This window comes from Macrobrachium nipponense, chromosome 13 (genome assembly GCF_015104395.2).
Source record: "Macrobrachium nipponense isolate FS-2020 chromosome 13, ASM1510439v2, whole genome shotgun sequence".
NCBI lineage: Eukaryota > Metazoa > Arthropoda > Malacostraca > Decapoda > Palaemonidae > Macrobrachium > Macrobrachium nipponense.
This window is the reverse complement of record NC_087206.1, coordinates 52,252,073-52,279,190: the sequence shown is the minus strand read 5'-3', so window position 1 is coordinate 52,279,190 and position 27,118 is coordinate 52,252,073. Positions and strand designations below refer to the sequence as shown.

The 27,118-nt window shown below is 45.2% G+C and overlaps 1 protein-coding gene across 1 annotated transcript in view; it reads right to left on the bottom strand.

Annotated features, from left to right (window-relative positions):
- The window catches only part of LOC135225788 (hypoxia up-regulated protein 1-like), a gene marked incomplete in the record, with an annotated part of 558,991 nt that overhangs the window by 492,495 nt on the left and 39,378 nt on the right, over positions 1 to 27,118 (bottom strand). Inside the window, 1 exon segment of the mRNA XM_064265268.1 lies at positions 9,048 to 9,174. Within this exon segment, the coding sequence (XP_064121338.1) occupies positions 9,048 to 9,174 (127 nt within the window).

Below are 27,118 nucleotides of genomic sequence, written 5' to 3'. Positions count from 1 at the left end.
CTTGGAAGAGGTCTAGGCCTGGGAGCGTCGCAGGGACGATCAAACGCCCCTCCACACACTGGGAGAACTCACTTTCACTGTAATGCTCACTTTCACTAGCCTTACCGTTTGAAGTCAGCCATCTTGGACTTCATGTCTCTAATTTGTAGCTTTCAGATTCAGGCGATTTCCGAGGCCGAATCCGAAAAAGCACTCTGAGAATGAGATACATAGGGAGAATCTACATCAGTAGGATTAGAATTATATCCGTGAAAGGCTCAATAGGCCTTGACTCACACCTTTCCCAGCAGACGTCTAACCCATCCCTCCTCTAACTTCTTCAATAAGAAGTCAAAGTCTTCCACTCTTCTGCATTTAATCCCTCGCATTCCTTACAAAGTATTTATTAGCAGAACACTGAAACCCCCTACATTTACGGCATACAGTGTGAGGATCAACCGAAGCTTTCGGTATCCTCACCCTGCAGCCTACATTCACACACATTCTCACACTCACATTTGAATCAGACATACTGAGAAAATCCAAAAGAGTTATTCCAAAAACAGTCCACAGTAGCGAATGCCAAAACACGATCCAGATACGTCACCAAAAAGCCGAGAAACGATGATCAAAGGATGAAATATGAATCTAAGTCAGGAGGTAATAGCAAACAATGTTGATACCACCGGCGACAGAGAAAAATATGATAGAAAACGGGATGGTTCCTAGTCCTGCCGCCCAGGGCAGGCCGGTAGATCACCTGACCTACCTGTAGCGAGTGGCGCGAAATTTGAATTTCTGTCGGGGACGACGGAGTCTTAGCTATGTATATATCTGACAGGTAAGTTGATTGTATGAAAACTGATCTTTGAGCAAAACCATGATACAAACAAATGTTAAATACTCACTAGCGCTTAGTTCAGAATGCCTTTCCTTCTTTCTAATAGTTCTTTGTGTTTTGTTTGCTTGGCTTCCAGCACCAAGTCTCCCCCCCCCCCCCCCCCCACACTGAAAAGGTGGTATTATTTGCTATAGGCGAGGCTATCATCAAGTACCACCTGACTCTTTGTTGCCTGGTTTGAAACCAAGCAAGTACGAATTTGTCATCATATACTCCCTTTTCATCGTCCTTTAGAGCGTAACTGTGAAGGTGAAAAAACTCAGATGATTGCGCAGCAGACGACGTCAAGGCAATGGGGGCGGGGCTCTCAGCAGCCAAAACAGAGCCTCGTCTTGTTGTTGTTGGTGGTACTGGTGGTGGTGATGGTGTTGCTGATGGTAGTGGTGATAGTGGACAGTGCTGGATACAGCCAACAATGGTGGTGGCAATGGCGGCGCTGCCACATAAAAAAAAAAAAAAAAAAAAAAAAAAAAAAAAAAAAAAAAAAAAAAAAAAAAAAAAAAAAAAAAAAAAAAAAAAACAGACCACCTTCGACCCTATGTCTCTTTTTAGCAAAATTTGCTAAACGGGCCATAGTTGCACGATTCCGTTTCGGCACATGTCTCACTTTCACTCTAGTATACACACAAACGTATATAAATTTTATTTAGAGTTACTTGATGTAAGAAAACAAGCAAAAAACACGGCAAATAGCGAAAAAATTCTCGGAGTAAAGAGCAGCATACCTCCCCTTTGGCAACTCTGGGACACTGACTCGCATGGCTCTACTGGGCATGCTACCCCTCAGAACATGCATTCACCAAGGAATCAGCCATTGTTGGTGCCAGACGTAAGAGAGTAGGCGAAATAAAAATCAAAATGATTAATAAATTGGGCGGATAAAGGACAAAATGATAATAGTCATTAGGAGCCAAATGTCAGCCCTATGTCACAGTGTGAAGGGGGCGGGGCCAAAACCCCATTCATTTTAACCCTCTTACGCCGAAGGGGTATAATAAAAATGATATTGTTATTGTACAATAAAGTTTCTTCATACTTACCTGGCAGATATATATAGCTGTATTCTCCGAAGTCCGACAGAATTTCAAAACTCCCGGCATACGCAGTGGTCGGCCAGGTGGTAGTACCCATTCCTGCCGCTGGGAGGCGGGCGTCAGGAACCATTCCCATTTTCTATTCAGATTTTCTAGTGCCACTGTCTCCTGAGGGGAGGTGGGTGGGCACTTTGATTATATATATCTGCCAGGTAAGTATGAACAAACTTTATTGTACAATAACAATATCATTTTGTTCATGAAGCTTACCTGCCAGATATATATATAGCTGAATCCCACCTTTGGAGGAAGGGGGAGACAGACTCGGATTTGGGAAACAAATTCATGTAGATGATTGACATCTTGGTTCCTTACCTGTTAGCATAGCTGACTTCGTGATTACCGTCACCCAAATCTGCTTCTGCTTTACTAGAGACTCCAGCAAGGTAGTTTCCTGTGAAGCTGTTGAGTTCTAGATGATCTGTCAACGGGGGCGTAACCACAATGCAACTAGATCCTATATTTATAGACATCGAATTCGGGTAATGCATTCCTAGAGGGTCCAGCAAGGACGTGACCTGTGTAGCTGGTGCGCTCTAATGATCTGTCACGGGGAGCGTGACCACAATGTGACAGACCATATAGGTGTTGTTTAGACACCGAATGCTGTTTATGCTTCACTAGAGGTTCCAGCAAGGACGTGACCTGTGTAGCTGGTGCGCTCTAGATGATCTGTCAACGGGGACGTGACCACAATGTGACAAGACCATTTTACCCTACTATGAGGGCGAAGCAAAAACATTACCACCTGACCTAACCTATCTAGTTGAACTTCGTATAACCTAGGCTAATGAAGGGAAGTCCGCCTCAGGCGGCCGACCCACAACCACAAAATAAACACATATATAAACATAAATAAAAATAAAAAATTATAAAAAGTCAAAACTAACAATTATTTCCTATATGATAGGAAGAGTGCTATCCTCTGTCCCCAATAGTGTCTGCGGCGACATATGGGCCCAAAGAGTAGCAGTTCTCGTATGTAGTCTTCACCTCCCGAAGGTAGTGTGAAGCAAACACTGAGTTACTACGCCAAAAGGTGGCATTCAAGATGTCATCGAGTGCATTGTTCTTTTGGAAGGCTACCGACGTAGAGATAGCCCTCACCTCATGCGCATTCACCTTCAACACTTTCATATCACTGTCTTCACAAGATGAATGCGCTTCCTTGATGGTGTCCCTCAAGAAAAAAGCCAGAGCATTTTTTGACATTGGTAAACTTGGTTTCCTGACTGAACACCACAAGTTATCCGAAGGACCTCTAAACTCCTTCGTTTTCTTCAGGTAGAATTTGAGAGCCCTGACAGGGCACAGGACTCTCTCTGGCTCCCGCCCAATGATTTCGGCCATCCCTTTAATCTCGAAGGTCCTCGGCCAAGGGTTGGACGGATTTTCATTTTTTGCCAGAAAAGTTGGGCTCAAAGAACAGACTGCGTTATAACCTTTAAAGCCAACGTGCTTGCTAATCACTTGAACTTCGCTGATTTTCTTCGCCGTTGCCAGAGCAGTCAGGAAGATAGCTTTCCTAGTCACATCCTTTAGGGAAGCAGCCTGCATAGGTTCGAATGGACTGGACATGAGGAACTTCAGAACTATGTCCAAGTTCCAAGACGGCAACCTGGGTTGTTGAACCTTCATTGTTTCGAAGGATCTCAAGAGATCGTGAAGGTTTCTGTTGTCCGCCAAGTCCAGGCCTCTGTGCCTAAAGACAACCGAAAAGCACACTTCTATAGCCCTTGATTGTAGAGACTGCAAGCTTCAAGTCATTCTGCAGGTATAGAAGGAAGTCAGCAATCTGGCTCACAGAGGTCGTGGTAGAGGAAATGCTGTTCTTCTTGCACCAACTCCTGAAGACGGCCCACTTCGATTGGTACACTGCGCGGGAGGTAGCTCTCCTTGCATTGGCGATAGCTCTCGCCACTGGTCTAGAAAAGCCTCGACTCAGAGCGGGGAGGTGTCTGTGGTACCTCTTGAAGTGGGACTGTCTGAGTAGATCTATCCTTAATGGAAGGGTCCTCGGGAAGTCTACTACGAAGGCCATGACCTCTGTGAACCAGTCTCTCGCAGGCCAGAACAGGGCGATCAAAGTCATTCTCGTCCCTTCCGACGCTGCAAACTTTCTCAGAACTTCCCCTAGTATCTTGAATGGGGGAAAGGCGTACAGATCCATCCCCATCCAGTCTCAGAGAAGTGCGTCTATCGCCACTGTCCCTGGATCGAGCACCGGGGAGCAGTACAGCGGAAGTCTCTTCGTCCTGGACGTCGCAAAGATGTCTACGAGCGGACGTCCCCATAACCCCCACAGCTCTTGGCATACCTCCTGATGCAGAGTCCACTCAGTTGGTAGAAGCTGTCCTCGCCTGCTGAGGAGATCTGCCCGAACGTTCTCGACTCCTGATACAAATCTTGTAAGGATCGTGACGTTCCGTTCTCTTGCCCACAGCAAGATCTCCTTTGCCAGAGCAAACAGGGACCGAGAATGTGTTCCTCCCTGTTTTTTGATGTAGGCCAGAGCTGTGGTGTTGTTCGAGTTGACTTGGACTACGCAACGAGAGACTTTTTCTTGGAAGAACTGGAGTGCTAAAAAGATGGCTGCCATCTCTTTTAGGTTTATGTGCCAGGACACCTGTTCCCCTCTCCAGGTGCCCAACACTTCTTCCCCCCCCAGTGTTGCTCCCCATCCCGTGGTGGACGTGTCGGAGAACAACACTAGGTCGGGGCTCTGAAGCTTGAAAGACACGCCCTCCGACAGTTTCACTGGGTCCAGCCACCAATTTAAGTGATGTTTTATCTCTCCCGAGATATCCAATATCACATATAGATTCTTCTTGTCCTTCCAATTGTCTTTCAGGAAAAATTGGAGTGGCCTGAGGTGCAGTCTCCCCAAGGAAACAAACTTCTCCAGTGAGGAAATGGTCCCCAGCAGACTCATCCATTCCCTCACCGAGCATGTTTCTTTCCTTAGGAAGGCTGACACTTTGTCTAAACCTTGTTGCTGACGTCCCTGGGACGGAAAAGCTCGATAAGCCACTGAATCCATCTGAATCCCCAGATACACGATGGACTGCGTCGGAATCAAATGTGACTTTTCGAAATTCACCAGTAGTCCCAGGGACTTCACCAACGATAAAGTTGCTTGAAGATCCTTCAGACACCGCGTTTGCGTGGAGGCACGAATGAGCCAGTCGTCCAGGTACATAGAGAGACTGATATTCGCAAGATGAAGCCACCTCGCCACATTCCTCATTAAAGAAGTTCAGGGCGCTTACATCCAGAACCGGTCTCCATCCCCCTGATGACTTCGGAACCAGGAAGAGGCGGTTGTAGAAGCCCGCAGAGTGAAGGTCGGATACCAGTTCTATAGCCTCTTTTTCCAGCATCTGGTCTACTGCTAGACAAAGGGCTTGGCTCATGATGGGATCCTTGTACCTGGCTGTCAACTTCCTTGGAGTTGTCGATAAGGGCGGTCTTGAGGAGAAAGGAATGAGGTATCCCTTTTGAACTACTGAGAGGGACCAGGTGTCCGCCCCTCTCTGGGTCCAGACATCCACAAACTTTAGAAGTCTGGCGCCTACTGTCGTCTGGAGGACTTGCCTGTTATTTTGGGGTTTTGACCGACTTGGAGAAGGTCTTACCTCTCCTGCTGGGTCTTCGCCCTCTAAAAGAAGAAGATCTGGAAGGAGGGCCCCACCGAAAGGGCTCCTGCACCGAGGGTTTCTCCTTCTTGGCCTTAGAAGAGAAGGCCGGTCGAGGTTTCCTTGCAGACTGAGCAAGCAGGTCCTGGGTCGCCTTGGCTGAAAGAAAGCTTGAAATATCCTGTACGATCATCTTAGGGAAGAGCTGAGAAGAGAGCTGCGCATACAAAAGCGAGGACCTCTGGGCGTGCGACACCGATTTTGTCAAGAAAGAGCAGTACACCGCTCTTTTCTTGACCACTCCTGCTCCGAACAACGAAGCAATCTCGCTCGAGCCATCTCTCACGGACTTGTACATGCAGGACAAAACACTGTGGAGGTCTTCTGGCGAAAGAGCGTCCGGCGTCTGGGTCTTTCTGGCCAAAACTCCCGAGGACCAATCTAGAAAGTTGAAAACCTCCAAGACCCGGAACATCCCCTTCAAAAGGTGGTCTAACTCATTCGTCGCCCACGTCGTCTTAGCGGAATTAAGGGCAGAACGTCTGGTGGCGTCCACCAATGAAGAGAAGTCCCAGGCCCAAAGGCTCTCCAGTCTCATACCAGAACCCCGTACGTCCTGTCAGCTTGGAAGGAGGGAAGGAAAAGACTGTCTTCCCTGCTTCCTCCTTGGAAAGGAGCCACGAACCAAATCTCCTCAGGGCCTTCTTCATCGATAAGGTCAGTTTCATCCTGTAAGGTCGGTTTCATCCTGACACACGAGGAACCCTTTGCAATCCTGGAGGTCGAAAACAGTGAATGCGGAGACAGAGGAGTGGCAGGGCTGAGGGAATCTCCAAACTCTTGGAGAAGCAAGGCGGTCAGCTTCTTGTAAGCTGAGAACGAGGCAGTCTTGGCAGAGTCGTCATCCGAGCCTTCCTGGTCCTCTTCCAACGAAGAACGAGGAGGGTCCTTAGCAGAGGCGGTGGTCCTGTCAGGAGAAGAACGCCTACTAGGAGAGGGGCGCCTACGAGAAGCCTGGCGCAGAGGAGAACACACCAGGAGAGCGACGTCCACTTGAAGACGAGAGCCTGCTGGAGACGAGGAGCCTGGGAGAAGAAGAGCGCTTACTAGAAGAGAGCTTGCACAACGGAGAGCGCCTATCAGGAGAAGACCGTCTCCCATGAAGAGGGCGCCCACGAGGCTCTTGGCGCCTGCCAAGAGGAGAGCGGCTGCCAGGAGAAGAGCGCCTACTAGGGGAGTAGCGCCTGCGAGGCTCTTGGTGCCTGACAAGAGGAGAGCCTGCGAGGTGACTGGCGCCTGCCAGGAGAGGAGCGCCTGCGAGGCAACTGGCGCCTGTCCAGAGGAGAGCGGTTGTCAGCAGAAGAGCGCCTGCCAGGGGAGGAGCGCCTCTCGCGAGAGTCACCTCGCTTGGGAGAAAAAACAACATCCGGAGAAGAGCGCCTACGGAGCAGAGAGCGCAAGTTGAGAGAAGGGCGCCTGGACTTCTTGATGGGGAGAGAGACGTCCTTCCTCCGACGAGAACTACCGGCCAAGGAGTCAGCGAGGGCCAAAATCTGCGCCTGGAGACCAGCGAGAATACGAGAAGGGGACTTCTCAGGCTCCTCTTCCGGAGAAGGAGAGCAAGGCAAGCGAGGAGAAGAGCAATCTTGAGATCTCCTGGGGCCTCTTCACCTCCAGAGAAGGCTCCTCTGGAAAGAGTTCCGGGCTGGAAGCAAGGGAGCTGCAGGGCGCCTTCCAGGCTCTCTTCAAGGGGCGCGAAGCTTCCGGGGAGCTCCATCCACGCTTCGGCGAGGGCGAGGCAGATGAAGAGAAGCACTGACATAGAACGTCCTTCTTGAGGCGATCCGAGGCAGCCTGGGAACGCACATCAGGATCTGCCGAAGGGACGCCTGACCGGTGGGGGTTCTCCCTAACCTTCCTGCGGCTGTCGACTTTCCTCCTCCACTGGGTCTGGGAGTCTGGAAGAGGTCTAGGCCTGGAAGCGCTACGGAGCCGGTCAGACGCCCCTTCCACAACACTGGGGACACTGCACAAATCACTTTCACTGTCACTCTTACCTTTTTCCAAGGAGCGGATCTTGAGCTCCATCCTGCGGATCATGGCTTTCATAGCAGCCACCTCCGAAGACGTATCCTCGGGTTCGACGCAGGGAGCAGGAGCTGAAACAGGTGAAGAAGGATCTGCTACTTCTACAGGGTTAGGATCTAACTCTAGCTCGCTAACACGAGACCTACTCGAGCTTCTGGAGGAAGCCTTACGAACCCAGTCCCTCTCCAACTTCCTCAAGTAGGAAGACAGAGACTTTCATTTGTCCTCATTTAAACCCTCACATTCTTTACATGGGTTATTAAAAGCACATTCATTCCCTCTACACCTCATACATACAGTGTGAGGGTCTACCGAAGCCTTCGGTAGCCTCACCTTACATACATCCACAGAATACATTCTAAACACAGCAGAAGTTTTCTTAACAGATTCCAAGTCAGACATGTTTAAGAGAAATCCAAAGCAAAATCCAATAGAGTCCACAAAAAGCGTATGCCAAGCCAAAAAAGATCCAGTACGTCACCAATAATCCGTCCAAAAAAGATCCTAGGCAAGCGAGAGCGAAATCAACTATCAGGAGGAACCCACAACAGGTGTTGCCGGTTCCAGCGACAGAGAAAATCTGATTAGAAAACGGGATTGGTTCATACACCCGCCACCCAGCGGCGGGAAGGGTAGACCACCTGACCTACCTGTCGCGTGTGCCGCGAGATTTGAAATTTTGTCGGGAACGTCGGAGACTATAGCTAAGTATATATCTGACAGGAAAGTTCATGTACAAAACAGCACAGTACTGTAGACTAGCAGACCAAACCCAACTTCTTGCCTTGTGAAGCACACACTAGGTCCTAAACAAAATAAAGTTACCATTAAAAATTTGGACATCTGAAACTTTCCACTGAGAATTAAACATATGCACTTGCGCCTGAATTTAGTTCTTCTATTGTGAGCGAAATAAGATTTTGGGAACAAAAATAAGTGAATGAAACACAGAACCTGTTCTTCCCACAAAGACCAGAAAGTAAATGAGGAAAATGGCCAATGTATGAAGAACTGTTGCCACATCAGTGTGTAAAGGATAAGAAATGAACCTAGGCAGTAGTTGTAGACAGAGAGCCCTTGAGTCCTTATATTCTATCATTGTGCCAACATGCACTGTTCTGGCCACAACCAACTAGAAGAGAATTCTTTGAGACTGGTTGGTCTGTCTTATGGAGCCCTGGGGGATCATGCATGAGAGTAACTCCTCTGAGGACACAGTGGCTACATTATCAAAAATCAAAGATAAAAATCATACTAAAACCTAATAAATTATCCACTTTTGAGGAATATAAAGTCTTTAGCATATATGGACAGAAAATGACAGTATCAACATAAATTTATATTACTTACAGCAACCACTGCAATCTTCATCCACTCTGATCCAAAATCTATGCTCATTATAGTTACTCCAAAGCTACCTCCTACTACAGCTAGGACCAGGAAAATGGACCTTAAACTAGTCCCACCCATCGCCAATCTGAAAGAAGCAGCTTCATTAATTATCCAACTTAGTCTATTAATAACAATACAGGCAGATGCTGGCTACTGTTGGTATAGGTTACTGACATTTCGGTTTTACGGCACTTGTTCAATTTATTCATAACTGGGTTTTACCCTCTGTAGGGTTTATAACACTGTTGTCTGGTTATCGGTGGCTTAGCCAAAGTGCCAAGACTGCCTAATAAAATACACTGTTGTCTGGTTATCGGTGGCTTAGCCAAAGTGCCGAGACCACCTAATAAAATACAAACATAACGAATATGTATCTTTTCCTTGGCTCTTTTAAAAAGTTATCCTTTACTTCGCTGTATCCAATAATACTGTATGAAGTCTTATATTACTATCGTATTATACAATACAAACAAACCGATATTTTAGTTTGGTACAATCAGCTAATGGAGGTAAGTTTATTTAGCCGCATTTAACTCAATTCAGAGCAATTTTCTTGCTTCTATTTAGGGTAAATTAATCTTTAGAAACTCTATTTATATGGGACAAGGTTGTTTCATTATATGAAGTTTTATAAAGTTGAATTATGACTTAAATACATCTTCTTGTGAACTAGATTTATATATGTATATTTTTTAATAGATGGCGCCAGGAGCATGTTTTCTTTTGTGTAAAAAATTAAGATGCCTTTCACTATATTTACCCTCTTTCGTCATAATACGAGCATTATGTATTTTATCTTTTATTAGCATGAAAACAATAGTAAAATCAGTTCTTTCATGTCCAAAATTTATCATTAAAATACTTTTTTCTCCACCATATACAGTTGAGTTTTATCCATGTTACTGATGCACAATAATTTATAGTCATTAGCAGTGTGAACAAAGTTTTCTCAGCTTCAGCTAGAAATGAAGCTTAAATCTAGCAGTACATGATATATTTCCGTCGCAATATTTTCTTCATAGCAAATAAACGAATGTAAATCAAGCCCCAGGAATGGAACTCGTCGGTAACCGGGGGCTGCCTGTACTGTTATAGTGAAAAATACTGAAAATATTATATTTAACAAATGGTAATGAAGGACAAAAGTATAATACATATAAATATGTATTTAAGATTTTTTTTTTAAATACTTATTTCTCCATTATATAATGCAACTTTTACTTAATCCGTCTTCTATCCATCTACTTCCCCCCACCAGAGGACCAATAGGTACAACACTTGTAGTTAGTCAGTCTACTTCTGACCACTTTGAACGAGGGAAGGTAGGGAAGAAAATTTAGATAATGAAGAGGCGAGTACTATTTACAAAATAAATCCTAAGTATTTATATTTTTCAAATGATCCTTACCTCTCCACTATATAGAGGATTCCCCAAATTGAAAAAGGGTGGTGGGTGGGGGGGGGGGGGGGGGAGGGGGGGGGGGGGGACAAAGTGGAAATCAGCTAACCTTTTAAAAGGCTACTTAGTAACAAAATATTTTGTATAAAAATGTTATTTTCATGATGAAATTAAGTCATAGTTTCCACTTATGCAGAAGGCTAATTTTAAAAAACCTTGGTAGTGCTCCTATTGGTTTTGTGTTGGTGTCTAGCCCTGCCCATTATCGGGGAACAATAAGAACAACAAAGCAGAAGAGCTCAATTTGTTTGTGTCCTTATGTCCATGACAGGGGAGGGGGAGGGCTCCAATTTCATAATTACTTGAAAGTTTATATGAAACTTAATTCTATCTTGGGAAGCAAAATTTTATATATATATATATATTTATATATATATATATATAGATATATATATATATATACATATATATATATATTATATATATAGATATATAATATATATAAGTAACTATCCAAGTATAATTACATAGCTGAATCTCACATTGAGAGGGGATGGGATACATGGACATATTCTACTCCAAAACATTAAGTCACGGTAATTCGAAATAGAAAAATTCTAGCATTGACATGATGCTTATTGTTTCTTTACCTGGTAAGAGAGGTACTGCAGGTAAATGATTGACTCTGGTTGGTGCTCATCTTAACTTGTAGTAGAGTGGCGGTATGAGCATGGGATGCCTCTACTTTAGGTGGGAGCTTTGCAGCAAAGGTTATATCCAATGGCTAGCAAAGTTTCAAAACAGATGCCCATTACCAGAACAATATAACCAGACAATGCTGTCACCTACACATAAATAAAAACCCCCGCCTCCCCAATGACTCAACACCCTACATCAAGGGAGAAGAGATAGATGAGAAAAAGAATGCGTCCATGCTTCTTCCCCACAAACCATGCCAGCCACCGATAAAGGCCTCAAGGTACTGCAATTTTTGAACACTTTCTACTTCTTTTAATAGTGTGATGCAAAGATTGACTTATATTTCCAATAAGTTGACTACAAATTGGAAGAGAAGGACACATGCCTGAAAGCGAATGAGGTAGCAACCGCTCTGATGTTGTGGGCTTTCACTTAACCCTCACAGCCTGGGTATCTTACAGATATGATCACATGTAGCTTCAGAGCAATGTCCAATATCTCACATATGCAATCAAGATTTGGTGTCATACAGTTCGAACAAATTTTGCAGGAAAAATGTTCCTAGTCCCATATATCACCATTGGCAACGCTTCAGTTCAATGTATAAGAGTCTGAGTGAGCTGAGAGGCCTTGTCTTGCTTGAGGCGGTAAGGGATTCTGAATGTCACAAATTCCCATCCAAGGATATGTCGTACATATTTTACAATTTACAATAAATATGTTAAGAATTTGTTCCGTTTTTATTTATTTTTTATGATATTGTCTTGTTGTATTTTCAATCTGATAAAATAAAAATAAAAATGTTAGAAAGAACACTAATAACTTAGTCAAATTAGCATATTTTCACAATTGCCTTAGGGAAAAGAGGCCGGCAAGGGGTGGTAAATATTCACTTACAATTTCCCATGGAAGGTACTGACATTTTTTTTAGAATTTTTCTTCTTATATCATGAGAATATACATATTTCTCTTTCCATTGACAAGTTTTTTAAAAATTTTCCTTTTAAATAGGTCATTTTTGAATGGGTGTACGCATTAAGTGTATGTTATTAGCCCAGACTGTGAGGGTTAAAGGAAGGTAAGATGTCCTCTTGAATACGAGAATGTGCCTTGGTAATTAGGTACCTTAAGAAGAAAGACAATTCCTTTTTAGAAAGGGGGCAGAAAGGATTTTCAGAGCACCAAAGATTGCTAGATGGTCCTCTGATCTTCTCTGTCCTGCCCAGGTAATACCTTAAGGCCCTAACAAGGTAAAGGACTCTTTCCCTCTTCTTCTGGCCAAGGATTCCCATCAGACTCTTTAACCCTTAAATGCCGAGCCAGTATTTAACAAAGTGTCTCCCATATGCCGGCGGCGTTCGCGAGTGAGCGCCAAAGCGGAAAAAGTTTTTGTTTTTTTAAATCACAGCACACTTAATTTTCAAGATTAAGAGTTCATTTTTAGCTCTTTTTTTTGTCACTGCCTGAAGTTTAGTATGCAACCATCAGAAATGAAAAAAATATCATTATCATATATAAATATTAAAATATATGACAGCGCAGAAAAAAAATTTCATATATAATTGTATACAAATCGCGCTGTAAGCAAAATTGTGATGATTTTGGTATATAACAAATTGTAAAACGGTCAAAGCAACACAGAAAATGTTATCACAATATGATGCATGAATTCGTAACGCGCAGACGAAAAAAAAAAGCTGTTTTCAAAAATTCACCATAAATCTAAATATTGTGCTAGAGACTTCCCGTTTGTTGCAAAATGAAGGTAATTAATTGAATATTACTAGACTATAAGTGTTGTAGCTTACAATTGCAGTTTTTGACCATTTCGGTCAAGTTAAATTTGACCAAAGGTCGAATTTTTTCTATTTATCATGATTTATATGAAAATATTTCAAAACTGATAAAAGCTACAATTGTTTTTTGTTGTAATCTACATGAAATTGCACACATTTTCATATATAAAACTTTGTGTAACGGCTAATTTAAAATGGTGCAAACATTACGACAATCAGACGAAAAAATTTCTGATTTTTTCAGAAGTTACAGCGTGGACGTAAGGAAAGTTTTTTTTTCATAAATTCACCATAAATCGAAAAATTGTGCTAGAGACTTCTAATTTGTTGCAAAATAATGGTAAAAATGATTGAATATTACTAGAATGTAATAGTTTTAGCTTACAATTGCGTTTTCTGACTATCTCGGTCAAGTCAAAGTTGACCAAAGGTTGAAATTTTGGCACATTGTTATTTATATGAAAATATTTCAAAACTGATAAAAGCTACAACCATGGGTTGTTCTTTGTTGTATTCTACATAAAATTGCGCACATTTTCATATATAAAATTTTATGTAACGGCTAATCTAAAATGGTGCAAACATTACGGCAATCGGACGAAAAAATTTATGATTTTTTCGGAAGTTACCGCGCGGACGTAAGGAAAATGTTTTTTTTTCATAAATTCACCATAAATCGAAATATTGTGCTAGAGACTTCCTGTTTGTTGCAAAACAAAGGTAAATGATTGAATATTACTAGAATGTATGAGTTTTAGCTTACAATTCCGTTTTTCGACAATTTCGGTCGAGTTAAATTTGACCGAATGTTGATATTTTGCCACTTATCGTTATTTATATGAAAATCTTTCAAAACTGATAAAAGCTACAACCAAGGGTTGCTTATTGTTGTATTCTACATGAAATTGCACACATTTTCATATATAAAACTATTTAACGCTAATATAAAACTGTGCAAACATTACGACAAGAAAAGGTTTTTTTTTTTTCTTAAATTCAACATAAATCAAAATATTGTGCTAGAGACTTCTTATTTATTGTAAAATGAAGGTAAATGATTAGGTATTACTAGAATGTAAGAGTTTTAGCTTACAACTGCGGTTTTCGGCCATTTCGGTCGAGTCAAAGTTGACCGAAGGTTGAAATTTTGGTTATTTATATAAAAATATTTCAAAACTGATAAAAGCTACAACCATGGGTTGTTTTTACTTGTATTCTACATGAAATTGTGCACATTTCCATATATAAAATGATATTGTTATTTTACAATAAAGTTTTGTACATACTTACCTGGCAGACATATACTTAGCTTACGTCTCTGACGTCACGACAGAATTCAAAACTCGCGGCAAATGCGACAGGTAGGTCAGGTGATCTACCTTACCCGCCGCTGGGAAGCGGGTGTAAGAACCAACGTACCTTTCTTGCCAGATTTTTCTCTCTTATACCTGTCTCCTGAGGGGAGGCTGGGAGGGCCATCAATCGTATATGTCTGCCAGGTAAGTATGTACAAACTTTATTGTAAAATAACAATATCATTTTTGTACATGAACTTTCCTGTCAGACATATACTTAGCTGATTGACACCCTTGGTGGAGGGTACAAGACAGAAAATAACAAAGAAAAGGTAAACAACACCTGTTGTAGTATAAAAATAACCTTGGTTCTTACCTGTTTAGGTTGAAGACTTCATAGGTACTGTCTATTAGTCTGCATAGCCATAAGAGCTACAGCGAGGGCGTGACCTACAGCTGAAAAGACTCTTTGGGTCTACTAACGGGACTTGATATCCGCTTACTTAGTAGAATCCAAGTCGGATCATGTCAATGGGGGTTCGCCCTCTTCTATGACAGAACCTGTCCACTACCAACGCAGGGAGCTTCAAACCAAATCCGATCACCTAACCAAACTAAAGTTATTAGTATTACGAAACGAAAAAAGATGCCTACCTGCATCATTTTTCATACAACCATATGAACTCAATTACCAAAAACAAGGGAAAACAAAAAATACTAAGGATATGTTCCAGCTCCCTGCCCCAGCACCGAATCCGCCGATACGTACGGGCCTAATGCGAAGCACTCGTCATACGTAATACTGACGTCTTTAAGGTAGTGGTTGGCGAATACTGAATTACATCTCCAGAATGTAGTTTTCATCAGATTCTGAAGAGACATATTCTTATTAAAGGCCAAGGAAGTGGCAATGGCTCTCACTTCATGAGCCTTGACTTTTAGGAGCTTGTAATGTTCTTCATTACAAGATCTATGTGCTTCTTTCACTAGACTTCTAATGAAGAAAGACAGCGCATTTTTCGACAATGGTCTGCTGGGGTCCTTTACAGAGCACCATAGTCTGTCCTCAATGCCCTTAAGGGTTTTCTTCTTCTGGAGGTAGTATTTCAAACTCCTAACAGGGCAAAGAGTTCTTTCGGGTTCTTCCCCTACTAGGGCAGATAATCCACGAACCTCAAAGTTCCTTGGCCAAGGATTTGAGGGGTTCTCATTCTTTGCTAAAAACGAAGGAAGGAAGGAACAAATCACGGAATCTCCTTTGAAACCTACCCTTCCTTCTAGGGCATGAATCTCACTAACCCTTTTAGCGGATGCTAGAGCCATGAGAAACAGAGCTTTCCTCGTAAGATCTTTGAAGGAGGCTAACTGTGGTGGCTCAAACCTAGAGGACCTCAGGAAACGAAGAACCACGTCCAGATTCCAACTTGGAACTTCGTTCGAAGTTTTCTTGGCAGTTTCGAAAGATCTTAATAGATCATGAAGATCTTTGTTATTCGAAAGATCTAAGTTCCTATGTCTGAACACTGCAGCCAGCATGCTCCGGTAGCCTTTGATGGTAGATACTGCCAAACCGCATTTTTCTCTGAGGAAAACTAGGAAATCTGCGATCTGAGTCACAGAGGTACTGGAAGAGGAAAACTTCTGGTTCCTGCACCACCGGCGAAAGACGTCCCACTTCGACTGGTAGACTTTAAGGGTCGAAGGTCTTCTAGCTGAGGCGATAGCCTTAGCAGCTTTTGTCGAAAACCCCTTCGCTCTGACAAGACTTTTGACAGTCGAAAGCCAGTCAGATTGAGAGCGGGGAGGTTTCTGTGATACCTGTCGAAGTGGGGTTGTCTGAGCAAATCTTGTCTTTGTGGAAGTGCTCTTGGAAAGTCCACCAACCATTCCAGTACCTCTGTGAACCAATCTTGGGCGGGCCAGAACGGAGCTACTAGCGTCATTCTTGTCATCTCTGAGATAGCAAATTTCTTGAGGGTTTGTCCCAGTACTTTGAGAAACGCATCCACTGATACTGCCCCTGGGCTGAGATCGGGGAGCAGTAAAGTTCTATCCTTGCGTTCCTTGCTGTTGCAAAGAGGTCGATGTGAGGCCTGCCCCATCTTCTCCACAGGTCTTGGCATACTTCTGAGTGGAGGGTCCACTCGGAAGGCAGGAGTTGATTCTTCCTGCTCAGGAGATCGGCCCTGACGTTCCTTTCTCCCTGTACGAATCTGGTGAGAAGACTGATCTTCCTTGCTTGAGACCACAGCAGAAGATCCCTTGCTGTTTCGTACAGGGAGAAGGAGTGTGTCCCCCCTGTTTTTTGATGTACGCCAAGGCTGTGGTGTTGTCCGAATTGACCTGAACTACTGCATTTCGGACGTGGGGCTCGAAGGCTTTCAATGCCATCCAGACTGCCATCAACTCTTTCTTGTTGATGTGCCAGGACACCTGATCCCCCACCTTCCAGGTGCCTGACACTTCTCTTTGTCCCGAGCGTCGCTCCCCAACCTGCTTCCGACGCGTCGGAAAACAACACATGGTTGGGGTTCGGCATGTGAAAGAGACATTCCTTCCACAAAACGGAGTGGGTTGTTCCACCACCGAAGGTCCCTCTTGATTCCCCTTGAGATCTTGAAGGAGAACTCCAGATCTAGGGAGAGACGCCTCCAGTTCTGGTATAGGAAGAACTGTAGAGGCCTGAGATGCAACCTTCCTAGAGAAACGAATTGCTCCAACGAGGAGAGTGGTCCCCCAGCAGACTCATCCACTCCCTCGCTGTGCATGCATCTTTCTCTAGGAAGGTCGTTAGTTTCTCGTAGCAACGAGCTATCCTCTCTGGCGACGAAAAAGCCCGAAAAGCCAGAGAAACTATCCGAATCCCCAGATAGATCCGCTCTTGACTGGGGATTAATTGAGACTTCTGGAAGTTCACCAGAAGTCCCAGAGAACTTGCCAATGTAAGGGTCTTTTGAAGGTCCTCCAGACATCTTTCTTGAGACTCTGCTCTGATTAGCCAGTCGTCGAGATATAGCGACACCCTCACTCCCTCCAAATGTAGCCACTGCGCCACGTTTTTCATTAACCCCGTGAAAACTTGGGGTGCAGTCGACAGGCCGAAGCACAAGGCCTTGAATTGGAAGATGTTTCCTCCCATCATGAATCGCAGATACTTCCGTGAAGAAGGATGGATCGGCACATGAAAGTAAGCGTCCTGAAGGTCTAGTGACACCATCCAGTCCCCTGGACGAAGAGCCGCTAACACTGAGGGAAGTGTCGTCCCATGGGCGAACCTCTCTTTTCCACAGACGTTCAGGGCGCTTACATCCAAAACCGGTCTCCATCCTCCTGAGTTCTTCAGAACTAGGAATAGCCTGTTGTAAAAACCCGCAGAGCGGGGATCTTCCACTAGTTCTATAGCCTCCTTCTCTAGCATCAGATCTACTGCTAGAGAAAGGGCTTGATTCATGATGGGGTCCTTGTACCTGGCCACCAACTCCCTCGGAGTCGTCGTCAATGGTGGCCTTGACGAGAAGGGAATGAGATATCCTTTGCTGACAATCGATAGGGACCAATTGTCTGCCCCTTTGTGGGCCCAGACGTCGGCAAATTTCAGTAGTCTGGCACCCACTAATGTCTGGAGTCCTTGATCGCTATTTCTTGCCCCTGATTGACCTAGAGAAGGTTTTACCTCTCTTAAAAGGTCTAGATCCTCTGGTTGAAGAAACTCTGGCAGTGGGTCCTCCTCGAAAGGGCTCCTGCCTCAGAGGAGTCTCTTTCTTGGTCTTGGGTTGGAAGACAGAGCGAGGTTTCCTGGCCGACTGGGCTAACATGTCCTGAGTAGCCTTGGCTGAAAGGGCACTCGAGACATCCTGAATGATTTTCTTGGGGAAAAGCAGAGGAGAGAGCTGAGCGTAAAGAAGTGAGGCCCTTTGTGCATGCGAAACTGCCTTCGTGAGAAACGAACAGTAAACCGACCGCTTCTTTATCACTCCGGCTCCATACAGTGAAGAGACTTCACTCGAGCCGTCTCTCACTGCTTTGTCCATGCAAGTGAGGACGCAATTAAGGTCTTCAGGAGACAGGGAATCCGGGGTCTGGGTCTTCTTAGCCAGAACTCCTAAAGACCAGTCAAGGAAGTTGAAAACTTCCAGGACTCGGAACATTCCCTTCAGTAGGTGGTCAAGTTCGTTCATCCCCCACGTAGTCTTGGCAGACAGGAGGGCAGATCGACGAGCTGAATCCACCAGTGAAGAGAAAGTCCAGACGTCACCAGAAGAGAAGTCCGAGTCACCAGAAGAAGGGAGAGCGAGGCCTAAAGGTTCCCCTGATTCGTACCAGAATCCTAATCTGCCAGTCAGTTTAGAAGGATTGGGAAAAGAGAAAACAGTCCTTCCCTTTCTCTTCCTTAGCAAGGAGCCATTCCCCAAAACCTCTAAACGTGTCCTTCTTCATATTGAAAATAGTCGGTTTCATCCTGTTACACAAGATGAAACCTTCGAAGTCTTCGAAGTGGAGAACAAGAAAGAGGAGAAGGAGGAGCCACAGGAGAAAGGATATCTCCAAACTCTTGAAGGAGCAAATCTGTTAACCTCTTATACGAGGAAACAGAGGAGTCTTTTGGTCCTTCTTCTTCCGAGGGATCCTGTTCTTCGTCATCAGAAGAGCCCTCATGATCCTTAGAGGCGCGGCTACCTTTAGAAAAGTCTCTTGAAGAGTGAGGTTTGACTCTTGGAGACAAAACTTCTGGAACTTGCCTACTCGCAAAAATCCTTCTTGTCTTGAGGAGGGCGTTTTCCAGATTCTGGAGCCTAACAGGAGTAAGGCGGCTGTCAGGAGCAGAGCGCCTGTTTGAAGAAAAACTTCTATCAGGCTCTTGGCGCCTATCCAAAGGAGAGCGGCTACCAGGCGAACAGCGCCTGCCATGAGAGAAGCGGCTACCAGGCTCTTGGCGCCTGAAACGAGGAGAGAGGCTCTCTGGCGACGAGCGCCTACTGGGAGAGCGCCTACCGGGGAGAAGCGTCTGCCATGATCTCGGCGCCTGACTCGAGGAGAGTGAAAGTCAGGTGAAGAGCGCCTGGCAGGAGAACCTAAACGCGCCTAACAGGCTCTTGACGCCTGTCCAGCGAGCGAAGAGCGCCTGTCCGATTTAGGGCGCTTGTCAACAGGAGAGTGGAGGCGAGACGAGGAGCGGCTACGAGACGAGGAGCGGCTACAAGGCGAGTAGCGCCTACTAGGCTCTTGGTGCCTATCAAGGGGAGCGATCCTGTCTCGAGAAGAACGTCTGTAAGGCGAAAGATCTCCTACGAGAAGCCAGCTCCTGTCCGAAGGAAGGAGAAACAAAGACATCCTGTCTGTCAGGCGAATGGCGCTTGGACGCAGATGGGATCTTGTCCGAAGCAGAAAGTCTCCTGCGAGACTCCGAACGCACAGGCGAGCGGGCCGCTTCCGTCGAATAGCGAGAGTCAGGAGAGGGGAGCCTGGACTTCTTTACAGGAAGCGAGACGTCCTTCCTACGACGAGACGACACGCAAAGAGAGCCAGCCAGAGCCGAAATCTGCGCCTGAAGGTTAGCCAACACCCTTGCAGGAGAATTCACAAACTCTTGAACAGGTGACGAGGCTCGATCTCTGCTCGGGGAACGATACTCCAGAGATCTCTTACGTTTCTTCGCTTTCCACCTCAGGCCTCTTCCGAAAAAACTTCAGGGCTGGATGGAAGGGCGCAGGGAGCGTTCCAGGCTCTCTTCGAAGGGCGCGAGGCTTCCGAAGAGCTCCATCCTCGTTAAGGCGAAGGCGAAGACGAGAAGCATTGGCGCAAGATTTCTCTCTTGGAGCGATCCAAGGTAGCCTGGGAACGATCAACAGGAGCTACCGAGGGGATGCCTGAACGGTGGGGATGCTCCCTAACCTTCCTGCGGCTTTCGACTTTCCTCCTCCACTGGGACTGGGAGTCTGGAAGAGGTCTAGGCCTGGAAGCATTAGGGAGCCGATCAGACGCACCCTCCACTGCACTGGGATCACTGCACAAATCACTATTGGAATCACTCTTACCTTCTAAATGTTTAATTTTCATCTCCATACTGCGAATGGTGGCTTTCATGGAGGCCACTTCCGAAGGCGCATCTTCGGCTTCGGTGCAGGGAGCAGGAGCTGAAACTGACAAAGGAGCTACTTCTAAAATAGGATTATCTATATCCAACTCGCTAATACGAGATCTACTACTGCTCCTAGAAGAAGCTTTCCTAACTTTATCCTTTTCAAGCTTCCTCAAGTAGGAAGACAAAGACTTCCATTCATCCTCATTCAGCTTTTCACATTCATTACAAGGATTATTAAAGGTGCATTCATTCCCTCTACTCTTCAAACATACTGTGTGAGGGTCTACCGCAGCTTTCGGTAGCCTCACCTTACACTCAGTCATACAACAAACTCTAAACATAGCAGTTTTCTTAGTATCAACATCAGACATCATGAATCCAAAGAAAAATCCAAAGAAAAGTCAAATAACGGTCCACAAATCGCGAATGCCAAGCCAAAAGATCGGGTACTTCACCAAAAGTCCGTAGAAACAATCCAGGGCAAAAACGAGAAAAGAATCCAACTGTCAAGAGGTACCGACAACAGGTGTGGTCGACACCGACGACAGAAAAAATCTGGCAAGAAAGGTACGTTGGTTCTTACACCCGCTTCCCACAGCGGGAGGGGTAAGGTAGATCACCTGACCTACCTGTCGCGTTTGCCGCGAGTTTTGAATTCTGTCGTGACGTCAGAGACGTAAGCTAAGTATATGTCTGACAGGAAAGTTCATGTACAAAAACTTTATGTAATGGCTAATATAAAACTGTGCAAACATTACGACAATCAGACAAAAAAATTTCTGATTTTTTCGGAAGTTACCGCACGGACAGAAGGAAATTTTTTTTCATAAATTCACCATAAATCAAAATATTGTGCTAGAGACTTCCAATTTGTTGTAAAATGAAGGTAAATGATTGAATATTACTAAAATATAAGATTTTGAGCTTACAATTGCATTTTTTGATCATTTCGGTAAAGTAAAAGTTGACCGAAGGTTGAAATTTTGGCACTTATTATTTAAATGAAAATATTTCAAAGCTGATATAAGCTACAACAATTAATTGTTTTTTGTTGTATTCTACATGAAATTGCACACATTTTCATATATAAAACTATGTAACGGCTAATATAAAATGGTGCAAAAATTATGCCAAAGTGACAAAATAATTTCTGATATGTCGCTGATGCTTTTTAGTGCGAGAAGAAAGAAATTCGCGCATTCACGCCTGGGTAACGATTGTAAACAAAACAACAGCTTGATCCGTGAACTCCCAGCATCCCCCAAGGCGCGTGATTCAAAAGTTTTCGCCTAGTAGGCCTATACCTATTTTTCTGCGAATTTTAAGAAAAACTTTTTCGTCAACGTTTCATACGTCGGTTCGGCACCCGACAGACAATTTTCATTGACATTTAATATGTCCAATCAGCGTTAAAGGGCTAATGGTGAAAGAACAGAGCCAAGGCTTGGATGGTACCTCATTTTTGCCCAGTGAACCGAAGTAAAAGAGCAGACTATGTCTCCTCAAGAGAATTCTATCCTCTTACCGATGACTTTAGATCACCCACACGCTTGGCAGTTGCCAAAGTGACAAGGAAGAGTCTTTCGAGTTAGATCCCTGAGCGATGTGGAACAAAGGGGTTTGAAAGAGGGGCCAGTTAGCCACTCTAGTACCACATGAAGATTCCAAGATACAGTTAGCCTTTTGTCTATTTGGATGTGTCAAATGACTTGATGAGGCCATTAACCCTTAATGAACAGATACCCTCATATGAGTAACAAAAGCATGTTTTAAGTGGTGGACGGATTGCCTCCAGGTGAGCATCAATATTACATGCCATCGACTTGGAGAAATCGGGAGGAAAGAGGTTCCATTACTTCAATAGCCCATAAATTTACTAATGGCAACTTTTAGACTGGCTTAGCTTGTCGATTCTAGGCATCTCATGAGTCAGTAGTATGCTTGACTTCAAGGGGCATGAAGTGTGTCCCTCTCTCACATGATGTCTTTTTATATTTGTTCCTACACCGTATACAAACCTTCTGTCCTTTACTTAGGATAGATTGCAGCTCAACTAAAACTACCGGCAAATACATTCTTTTATACAGAGGTACATAGTTAACTACCGGGCCGGTTGCTACCTGTCCGGCAGTGGGGAAGCACTGCCCTCCCACCGGCTCACTGAGTAGTCACTTTGATTACAACCGGCAGCGAGGAATGACCTCTCTTTTTTGCTCTCGCTGTCTTGTTGAAATTATTAATCACATTCGTTTTCTTTTTCTTTAGGGTAAATGCGAGTATGGCTGATGAGGCGGTTATGCTTTCCTGCCCTGGTGTCCCTGGTCGGAGGTGTGGGACTTTCATGAGCAAGATTGACAAGAGACCCTCACTCACTTTGTCCTTGCAGAGGGCATTCCTGTACATTGGAATCCCCGTGAGGAGTGTCTTACCTGGTAGCCTACCCAGTGGGTTGTGTTGCCAAAGTAAAAAAGGAAGAGGGATTCTTCACCTTCAAGTTCTTCCTCGAAGACCAAGTGACCCATACCTTCTGCTTCCTCATCGGGGACTCGTCCTTTGGGACCTTCAGCAACTCACTCCCCGGGGAGTGAGTTGCATTAGAGTGCTGAATTAACCCCTGGCCAGCCTATGAAAGGGCGAGACCTGCCTGTTTCCCCTGGTGAAACAGGAAGGCCTGGCCTTTCAAAGGATGTGCCTTGCCTTTCAGTTCATTTTGACGACGCCCTTCGTGCTTTGTGGCCTTCCTATGCTGTCAAGAGAAATGCCTGTAGCCCAACGTACTACTTCACCTCTGCCTCATCAGCGCTTTGCCTCATCAGCAGCATAAGCGCTCACCAATACATGCCAATGCGTGTCACCAGAGTGTTCATCTCAACACTCCTGCAGGCACTCTCGGTCTCCGGCATCACATGCCAGACATGCTATTCTTCAGAGCGCTCCTCTTCATCTTCCACATACGCTCCATGGTGCACTTTTTCACCTGTAGAGCATTATTACTCTCCAGCGCGTTCTAATGTGTGCCTTTCTAGGCGTTCCCCTGCGCGCCATTCACGTACACGCGCGTTCGCAGTCATGTAGGCTTTCGCCGTTGAGCAAAGGTCATCGTTCACCGACTCGTCCTCGAGAACAGGACTGCAAGCGGGCCCCTTCTCCATCACCTTCCAGTGACTCTTCGTATTCCTCTTAGGAAGTTGGGAGAGCAGTTACAGGGATTTATCCCCAAGCTGCCACTAGTGCTCAACGCCAGGCTAGAGGCGTGTTTGAGGCACAGGCATCCCGTAATTCCTTGTGAGTCCAGGCCTCCAACCTCTCAGGGTTCTTGGTCTCCTGGGGCTCGTTCCCTTGTGGAGAATTACCGCATCTCGCCCATCGAATCTGAACACAGCCAACTCCTGACAGGGCTCCCATAGTGCTTGCAGAGGGCTCCATCTCCCCTTTCTCCTCCAACTTTGCCAAACAGACAGGTGTCCTCCAACTCCACCTTCCCCCTTCTCGGCAAAGGGCTGTCCATAGGACCATTGGAAGGCAGGTTCCTGTGGCTCTGGGGGCCTCAGCTCCCGGACCTTCTGCTGCCCCTCATGAGCAACCAGAGACTAGGCCTTCTTCGATCTTGGACCCCTCTCATTCACGCACGGTGCATTAATGCAGAGGGAGGATGATCTTCCCGATGCAACCGACGATTCAGCTGGCTATCTTCCAAATCTGTTCCGGATGATGCGGCAGCTGAAACCGCCTTCCGCGAGATCATTGGTCTCATCCAGAAGGTGAATGGCCTAGGAGAAACTCCAACTACTTCTCCGAAAGGCAGTACATCGGCAGTCAACTTTCTTTGTCACGCCCCTCATGGTGCTTAGTCTTGGTTTGAGCTGCCCTTGTCATCCCTGACAAGAGAGGCTCTGAGCAAGGTCAACAAGCAGGTTTCAGCGAGGAAGGACCTGCTGCAGGCATCTTGGTCCTCCAATCTACTCCCCTCTGCTTTTCAGAAGAAAAGGAAGTACCATGTGGCCCAGGAGGCTGAGCCTTCACTATTGAGAGCCCTGACAGGGCACAGGACTCTCTTTGGCTCTTGCCCAATAATTTGTGCCATCCCCTTGATCTCCAAGCTCCTGGGCCAAGGGTCAGACGGGTTTTCATTCTTACACAAGAACGAAGGGCTTAGAGAACACACCGCATTATGTCCTCTAAAGCCAATATGTCTGATGATGGCTTAAACCTCACTAACCCTCTTTGTCGTAGCTAGAGTGGTTAGAAAATTATTTTTTCTGGTCACGTGCTTTAAGTTTGCAGAAAGGAGAGGTTCGAAATGCTTCGACATCAGTTAACTTCCAGACTACGTCTAAGTTCCATGCCGGAAGCTTCGATTTAAACAGTTTCGAGATTTCCACAGACCTCAAAAATCGTGAAGAGCTTTGTTGTTCGACAGATACAAATCTCTGAGTCTAAAGGCCGTCGACAACATACTTCTGCATTCTTTAATAGTCGGTACTGCCAGCTTATCCACATTCCTCAGACGGAAAGGGAAGACGGCAATCTGATTCACAGAGGTCGAGGTGGAGGAAAAGCTATTCTTCCTGCACCATTTCCAGAAACGGCCCAATCCGATTGGTACACTGCAAAATAGGAAGCTCTTCTTTGCCTTGGCAATCGCACTTGCCACTAGTCTTGAAAAGCCTCTCGTTCTGGTCAACTTCTCGATAGTCTGAACGCAGTCAGACTCAGAGCAAAGAGGTTTTGTGGTACCTCTCGAAGTGGGGCTGTTAGAGTAGACCGACTCTCTCGGGAAGGGTCCTTGGAAAGTAAGCTTGGAAGGACGTGACCTCTGTGAATCCAGTCTCTCAAAGGCCAACATGGGGCAATCAGTGTCATCCTCACTCCCTCTGACGCCAAAAATTATCTTATTAGTTCTCCTAAGAGTTTGAATAGGGGAAAAGAGACTAAACATCCATCCCCGTTCAATCCCATAGGATGGCGTCTAATGCTACCGCTCCCAGATCGAGAACAAGGGAGCAAGTCTAGAGGAAGCCTCTTTGTCTTCAACATTGAGAAGAGATGTATCAAAGGACGCCCCTAAAGTCTCTACAACTCTCGACATACTTCTAAAGCGAAGAGTCTACTTGGACGTCAGTAGTTGCTGCCGTCGATCGAGAAGATACGCACGGTCGTTTTGCAATCGTGCAACGAACCTCTTGAGGATCGTGACGTTCCGTGCCTGTGCTCATAACAGGCTCTCTCTTGTTAACTCGAACAGGGACCAAGAGTGTGTTCGAACAGGGACCAAGAGAGTGTTTCTCGATACTACCTGTGATATGCGAGAGCTGTGGAATTGTCCGAGTTGATCTGGACCACTCAGCCAAAAACTCGTTCTACGAAGAACTAGAGAGCCAACAGAATTGCTTCCAATTCTTTTAGATTATGTGCCAGGACATCTGTACCCCTCTCCAGATGCCTGGCACCTACTCTCTATCACCTTAGGTGATCCTTGACCTACTGAGAGATGTTCAGAATCATTTCTAGATCTTCGAAGTTATTTCAGTTTTCTGGCAGGAAAACTGGAGAGATCTGAATTGCAGTCTATTCAGGGAGACAAACTACTCCAGCGAGGAAATGGTCCCCAGCAGACTCATCCATTCCCTCACCGAGCATGTTTCCTTCCCCAATAAGGCTGCGCTTTGCCTAAGCAGGTGTGCATTATTATAGTGCTATGCCGCGGTAGACTCATACAGAATTCTGTTACAGTGCGGTAAACAGAACCGAAAAGGTCTAAGAGATATCTCTGTTGAAACAATTCTCGCAAAGCGAAGGCGATGTTCATTCCTGCATGCTAGAATTCCCCTTAATCCGAGACTAAAGTCCATTATTGTAGGGCAGAGATACGGTTAGTCAGTCAATCCCGCAGGAGAGAGAGAGACTCAACGGACCGCGCATGGCAGAGAACCAGTTAGTACTGAGCTGCTAGTCTACAGTGACAGCAGTCTACGTTCGCCGTCTCGCACTACTCTGCCTGAGTTGCCAGCTATTCCATTCTACGAAGGAATAGGTTTGTTAATATCATCGAGCAGAAAGAAACTCTCACGCAGGTATCTTTAAGCGAAACAGATTTCGCTAAATACAGAAGCTGAGTTGGTGTTGTCGTAACAATACCTTAAATATCTAAAAGGGAAACCGGAAACTCCTGGGAGGTTGCAGGGAGTACCGATTAAATGCAATTAGAATAATAGTCCTCTCGGTTGCCATCCGTAAGAGTGACTACGGTATGCGTATATAACTTGAACCATACAATCGCTTAATAGTAATATGACGGAAAGGTAAAATATGTAGAGTATTGTAGTCACTTGGACAGCTACCTCCCTACTACATTCTTTCCTCGACGAGGAAGAGAGGGAATGGAAATCGACTGTCTTCGTTCTCTTAGCCAAGAGAACGAATTAGTATTAGTCGAAGGAGATCCTCAAGTGAGAACCGAGAACCGAAGAGGACAGCTCAAGCTTCTTATGTTATTGGACAGACGACTTCATGGACATAGTCTATAAGTCTTTTTCCTCGACGAGCCTCTGACCAACGAATGAGAGCTCTTCTGAATCTTATCAATGAGAGCTTATCCGCTTACGCGATGAAATGTTATTGAGATCTTTGTCAATGGTAACTAACCCATTTACGAGACAAAGTTTTATATTTCGTCAATGGGGGGTTACCCACTTACTTGACAAAACGTTTATCTTGTCAATGGGGGAAACCCACTTACATGACAGAAAGTAATCCAG